Source organism: Vidua macroura, chromosome 16, assembly GCF_024509145.1.
Source record: "Vidua macroura isolate BioBank_ID:100142 chromosome 16, ASM2450914v1, whole genome shotgun sequence".
Classification (NCBI taxonomy): domain Eukaryota; kingdom Metazoa; phylum Chordata; class Aves; order Passeriformes; family Viduidae; genus Vidua; species Vidua macroura.
In genome coordinates, this window is record NC_071586.1 from 15477862 (window position 1) to 15484779 (window position 6918).

The following is a 6918-nucleotide window of genomic DNA, read 5'->3' on the forward strand; positions in this document are numbered from 1 at the left end:
CCCAGGGAAGCCCTGTCCAACCTGGCCTTGGGCACTGCCAGGGATCCAGGGGCAGCCACAGCTGCTCTGGGCACCTGTGCCAGGGCCTCCCCGCCCTCCCCCAAAAAATTTCTCCTTAATGCCCTAAAATCCAAGGATTAATCAGTGAAAAGGCAGATTGGACCTTCAGACTGGAACCTGGTGAATAATTAGAGCTGGGGGTTGACCCGAGCTGAGGGCAGGGGGAGGAGAGCTGGCACTGGCTCCTGAGCTCCAGAGGGGACTTCACCCCCTTGGAGCAGGGAACTGGAGCCTAGCAAAGCCCAGCTCAAGCCTCCAGGGATCTGGGATCCAGCTCCAAGGGGGTGGAGATCCCGTGTGAGACTGAGGGTTGTGGCTTCCAGTCCTGCAGACTTTGTGTGGGGAGGTTCTGGTGAGAAACTCATCTCCCTGTGCCCAGAAAATCCTGAGAGCCCAGGAAGTACCAAGAACACACTCGGAACAAGCTGCAACCAGCTTCATTTGGGAAAAAGTGCTAAGTGGAGAGAAAAGGAAACCTTCCCAGGGGAGCTTTGGCTCTGGGGATGCCCAGAGGCCTCCCACGCCTCAGCAACCCCCTTTCCATGGCAAACCTGGGGAAATGGGAAGAGATTCCAGGTAAAAGCACACACCCCCCACCCCCCCAGCCTCCCCAGCCCTGCAGCCAGGGAGCAGAGGAGGAGCCCACGGCGCTGGGATGCCATTCCAGCCTGTTCAACACTCCAACACAGTGAATCAGTGCTTTATTTCAGCATGGAGACCTGCAGTGAGCCCCAGGGAGTGAGCTGGGGTTGGCAAACCTCCCCTGGTGCCCTTGGATCCGTGGGATTGGGGGAAAACACGTGGAGAGAAAAGCCCCCAAGGTGTCCCCGAGTGCAGCTGCACCAGCAGCACAGCCCCTCTAAACCCCACGGGTCAGCAACAGCCTTTTCCCTCTTTAAAGATCCTCGTGTATCCATTCCAGAGGGGGATTTGGCTCCTGGGCCAGGGAGGGAAGGCCAGGAATGAGGCACTGAGTTCAGGAGAATCAGTGTGGCAGCCCTTGGGAGCCACGATTCCGGAGCCTGAGCGGGGCCAAGCGCAGCTCCTGGGCCCAATTTCAGCCTCCCCCCCAGCAGGGCAGAGCCAGGAGGAACCTGAGTGCCCCTGGAATTTATTGCACAGTGCTGAATCAGGTGTAAGGCCAGGGCAGAGTTGAGGACCCTGGTGTGGAACCGTCTCTGCAGTGTGGAAGGTGGGCAGAGGGGGGAAGCACCTGGATGCTGCCCAGAAAACATGTGGGACCATAAAACATCCTTGCCCCAGCACCCTGGGGTTTATATAGGGCAGTTCATACCATGATCCCAGCCCAGAATAGCTCCAGGGATTAAGCCTGGCCCTGACCTGGGCTAATCCCGTGTTACTCCCTGCAAGTGCCAGCAGAGCCTCCCTGGATTGCATCAGTGCCTGCCTGGGGTCTGGACACTGTCAGCAGCAAACCCTCCCCAGAGCTCAGCACGGGCACAGGAGCTCCTTGGATGGAGCTGGAACAGCCCCAGGGAGGAACTGGACCATGGGAACCAGGAGAGAACCGGGACAGGGGAACCAAGAGAGAATTGGGATAGGGAAACCGGGGGGAAATGTGACAGAGAAATTGAGGGGAACTGCTACAGGGAAAACAGGGGAACCCTGGCAGGGAAATCAGGGAATAAAACCTTGACAGGGAAATCAAGGGGAAACCGTGACCAGGAAATCAGGGGAAAACTCGGACCAGGAGCTTCCTTGGGGTTGCTCCTGCTCCTGTCCTCTTGGCAGGACAGTGCATCCCAAGGAGTGAAGGCAGGATTAGCCCAGGGCAGTGCCAGGTGCAGCAGCTCACTTACTTCTCCTTCAGGTCAGCTTGACCTAAAAACAGGGGAGGAGCAATCAGGGCTCGTGTTTCTTCCTCCAGAACCACCAGCCCTTTTTATTTGGGGGTTTTGCTACAGAACATCATCACCATCACAGCCTGGCCAGCAGGACAGCAGCTCATGGCCGTGCTGCTGCCTGGAATTTGGCCTCCTGAGGCCTTTCCTTGACAACTTTTCTTCAACAACTTCCCCAGGGAGTGGCCAGCAAACGCCCCCAGCCCCTCAGTGCCAGCACAGAGGCTCCCTGCCCTCGCTCTGCACCCCCAGAGAAACCCCCCCAAAACACAGCCACCCCTCAAACGCACGGAGACCCTGGGTGCTGGTCACAGGAGACCCTGGGTGCTGGTCACAGGCAGGAGCCCCAGCTGAGCTCGGGGAGCCTGGAGCTGAGCAGGCTGAGCCAGATTTATCCCTGGCGTTATCAGCACGGCCAGGGCCGCCCTGCTGAGAGCAGCGCAGCACTCGCAGCGTGCCCAGAAATAACTCCCCGGGCTGGGACAGCTGCCAAGCCACAGCCGGTACCTTTCGGGAGGAACTTCAGCGAGCTGCTGAATATTCAGAAGCGGGACTGGCCCCTCTTGGGCCCATCGTTGAGGAACTCGTGGCCCAGCCCGTTGCCACACTTGCCACACGTCACCTGGAGAAGCAAAGGGAGGGGTTGGCAGCAGTCTGGCTTCGCACGGGCTCCTGGCGAACCAGCCCGGGGGTGTTTTTTGTTACAGCCCGAGGGTTCGGGGATCCGCACCTTTAACGCCCCGGGGCGCTCCTCGCGCTTGGCCACGCTGTCCCCGCGCAGCGTCTCGGTGAACGCTGGCCACGGCGACGAGTGCTCGTACTTGGCCCGGCTGGAGAACAGCTCATGGCCGCACTTGGCACACACGTAAATACCTGCGGAGGGGACAGCGGAGGGGACACGCGGGGACGCGTCAGCGCGGGGACACGGCACAGCCGCGGCACCCGGACCCCAGGGCAAGCAGGGCAAGCAGGGGGTGGAGAGGCAGGACCCCCACTCCCCCTACCCCCCCCCACAGGGCAGGATCCCCACAAGGGGCTCATACAGGAATAGAACCCCCGAGTCCCCATCGGGACCCCCCCCCCCCCGCCCGGACCCACGGCTGGAGGATGCTCCGCGGAAAGAAACCCCCTTAAAACCCCGCTCAGCCGCTCACCCGGCGGGTTCCGCCTTGCCGGGTGACACCCCCTGCCCGCCCCGCTGGGGACCCCTCCCGGCCGCACCCCCGGAACCCGCGGGGAGCCCCCCCTCACCCGGCTGGAAGTGGTCCTTGAACACCTCTCCCCCCAGGAAGGAGCAGAAGGACATGGCTGCGCCCGCCGCCCGGCCCGTTCCGTTCCGTTCCGTTCCGTTCCGTTCCGTTCCGCTGGCCCGGCCGCGCCCCCCGCCACGCCCATCCACCGGGCCACCCCCGTGTCCCGCCCATCCACCGGGCCACCCCCGTGTCCCGCCCCTCTCCGGGCCACCCCCGTGTCCCGCCCATCCACCGGGCCACCCCCGTGTCCCGCCCCTCTCCGGGCCACCCCCGTGTCCCGCCCCTCTCCGGGCCACCCCCGTGTCCCGCCCATCCACCGGGTCACCCCCGTGTCCCGCCCATCCACCGGGCCATCCCCGTGTCCCGCCCATCCACCGGGCCACCCCCGTGTCCCGCCCCTCTCCGGGCCACCCCCGTGTCCCGCCCATCCACCGGGCCACCCCCGTGTCCCTCCCTGGTCCCTCCTCCGGTCCCGCCCCAGCGGCCCCGCCCCGCCTCCCGCAGAGGCCGCTGCGGACCCGGCGGTACCGGGGCGGTCCCGGTACCGGGGGGGACCCCGCTCCGAACCCCCCCTTCATCCCCCGGGACCGCCGTCCCGGCCCGCAGCCCCCGCGCGGCCTCCCCGGGGCGGCGGCGGAGCGAGGGCGGCCCCGGCGGGGCGGGCGGGGGGGCGCGGGGCGGAGCGCGGAGCCGGCTCGGGGCTGCGGATGCTCCGGCACCGCCGGTGCGAGCGGGGCGGGCGCCAGCCCGGCTCTGGGCACCTGGAACCGGCAGCGGGACCGCGACGGAGCCGCCGCTACCGGCTCTTCACCGCCCGTACCGCCACCGGAACCGGCACCGCTCCGGCACTGCTATCCCGGCACCGGCGTCAGTCCTTGGATCCCGGCACCAGGACCGACCGGCCTCACTGACACCGGAACCGGCACCGGGACCGGCACCGGCTCTTCTTCCCCGGCACAAGGCCCGGTGCCCCCGGCACCGGGACTGACCCCCCCCGTTATCCTCCCCCGGCACTGGGACCACTCCGATTCCCCGGCATTGCTCGTCCTTCTTCCACCACCGGGACCGACCGACCCTTCCCGGCTCCCCGGGCCCCCCCGCCTGCCGCAGGTACCGGCGCTGCGGGGCCCCGGGGCGGGCGGCGGGGCCGGGCAGCCCCGGTTTCCCCAGCAGGGTTGGGGGCGGTTGGGACCGGGGGTCCCTCAGGGCTCTGGGGATGGCACAGCAGGGACCACCCTGTCCCGGGAGCGCAGAACCGGGGTCACCCGGGGGGATGCGGGGTCTGACCGGGGCCCGTCGTGGGCGCGGGGAGTCCCGGGGAGGAGGAGGTGACAGCCCGGCATGTGGCGAGGTGAGGGCTTTGAAGGTGAACCTGGGCGGGTTCCAAAGGGGCTGAGCTGCTGCAGCTTCCTTCTCCTTCCAGAGATCAGCACCGCAAATCCCTTCTCGTGTAGTTTATCCAAAACCTCTCGCCCGGATGAGTCCCCGGGCTTAGGCTCTGCTGGAAGCGGCACCTTCCCTGGTGCAAGAGGGAAAGATCTTGGTGCCCTTCGGACAAAAGCCGGCCTCTGGCCCTGCGGCCGCGGCCACGCTTGGGTGGGTGCCCGCTCCCAAATGCCAAGGGACGCGCCCGGCGGCCCGGAGCTCCCCCCGGGGCTGCGGGACCCCGGCGTGGGGCCGGCGGTGCCGCTGCCCTCCGGCTGCTGCCGCTTTGAATTAGGTCAGGCTGCATCCCGGGCGAGCTGAGCTCCCGCTGCAGCCCCGGGGGTTGATGGCTCGTGGCAGGAGCCCGGGCAGCGGGAGGAAGGGGCTCCGCACCGCGGCACCGGCACCGCACGGGAGGAGGGAGGGAGGGAGGGGGATGCGCTGCTTTGAAAGCGCCTCCCGTAAGATCCACCGAGATCAGAGGAGCGGGATGTCAGCGAAAGCTCCAAATAGACTCCAGGGCCCCGCACACCTTAGGGGTGTGGATTTGCAGGCGGTGGAAGGAGCTGCAGCTGCCAGAAGCTCTCGGCAGCATCATCCATCGGATAACTGCTGCTCCCTGCGATTCCTGCCGTGAGGCTGTGCCGGCGGCAACGGGATGGATGTGGGAAGTGGCTGGATCCTTCCCCATGGCTCAGAGCCCCTGTGGGCTGCAGGGGCCATGCAGCTCAGGAGACGAGCGGAGGTTGGGAACGGCTGAGACACGGGAGTGAAGCAGAGCCCGGAGAGAGGCAGGGCTAGGCTCCAGCCCTGGGATGCACAGGGTGCTGGAGAGGCTTTGGGAATGGCTCCTGGGGCTGGCTGGCTCTCCGGCATTCCAAAGCCCACCTGGCTCCTTGCTCCTCCAGCAGCACAAACCCCACTCCAGTATCCACCAGTAAAACCCCTGAGGTGCGGCGATGTGATGTGGAACTGGGAGCAGAGGATGGAGCTGGGATCCCACACGGCCCAGCCCACTGGCCAAAGTTACATCTGAGCTTGCAGAATTCCCTCAAAGCCGCCCCAGGGCTCCCTGATCCCGGGATAATGAGGAATGCTCCAGGGACAGCGTCACAGCCGGGCTCTGTCACGGTGTTTTGTGCAGATAATTAGAGAGGGATTTCCAGCTCCTTTGGCTGGGTGAGGAAAGCGCTGCTGTGGTGCCACGTCCCCGCCAGCAGCGCCACTGCCACCCTAATTAACCACAGAGGGCTGAGGGAAGTTAATGAAGTTGATATTTCAATTAACTCCCTGATCCTACAACCAAAGCAAACACCGGGCAGGCGGTGCCCGCCCGGGAGCTGCCACCGTGCCAGGCTGTGCCAGGCCACCTCTGCTGCCTTGGCCACGTGAAGGAGTGTTTTAGGGGAAGACACTCCAGGACACCAGCCCGAGCTGGGTCACAGCTTGTCTCTGTCAGGTCATGTCAAGCCCTGAATTTGAACCAAAGCTGGGAGCAAGGAGTGGAATTTTGGAGCTGGCATCCAGGGAGAGGCTCACTGATGGTCGTGGCTTTGGTGTGTCCACACACAGCGAGGGGGGACACTGTCATTAGGGGTCTTGTGTCCCTGCCCTGCACAGATGTGACCGAGCTGGGCTGGGTGTCCCAAGCACTGCTCCCCAGCAGTGATCCCACTCAGCCCCAGTCCTTCTCAGGGATGCCCTGGAAGAGGTGGGATCACCCCTGAGAGCTGTTTGCTGGCACCTCCAAAGCCACCATCACCCCGTGACCCCACCGAGCCCACCCAGCTGCCCCCATGACAACACTTTCAAGGACCTTCATGTGTGATTTATCCTGCAAAGAGCAAAAAGCTGCCCCTGATCCTGCAGGGCCACAGCCTGGGGACGAGCTGCAGGCTGGGAGGGGCTCAGTGCTGGAGCACCTCCACACTCAGTGCTGGCTCTCTGAAGCCTGAGGCAGCAGCAAAGCCTCCCCTGGGGCTGCACGTCCCTCTCGGGGTGCTGCTGGTCCAGCCAGGACACCCAGCAGGGTCTGTCCTGCTGCCCCCACCCTCCCCACAGGTGGCTGCAGCAGCAGCATAGCCCCCACTGCACTCACCATCCCTGCCAGAGGAGAACTCCCATACAAACCCAGGCTATTAATATCTCTGTCTTCCACCGTGCTAATGGTCTCTCAGGAAACAGACTACTTTTTTTTTTTTTCCTTTTTTTTTTTTCCTTTTTTTTTTTTTTTTTTTAGCTTTTAAAACCCACGAGTACGGGAGCACTGGCAACAGAGAGCTGGGCACGGTGGAGTGGAGCACAAGGAGCACCCAGGC

General features: G+C 64.5%; 1 protein-coding gene across 1 annotated transcript; it reads right to left on the reverse strand.

Annotated features, from left to right (window-relative positions):
- Nucleotides 1-744: 744 nt before the first annotated feature.
- MSRB1 (methionine sulfoxide reductase B1) lies at nucleotides 745-3261 on the reverse strand. The gene is made up of 4 exons (XM_053991545.1): nucleotides 3174-3261; nucleotides 2653-2795; nucleotides 2430-2544; nucleotides 745-1902 (listed from the first exon to the last, which is right to left on the reverse strand). Exons 1-4 carry the CDS (start codon nucleotides 3226-3228, stop codon nucleotides 1877-1879), a joined length of 339 nt encoding a protein of 112 aa, XP_053847520.1. The 5' UTR covers nucleotides 3229-3261; the 3' UTR covers nucleotides 745-1876.
- Between the last annotated feature and the right edge of the window lie 3657 nt (nucleotides 3262-6918).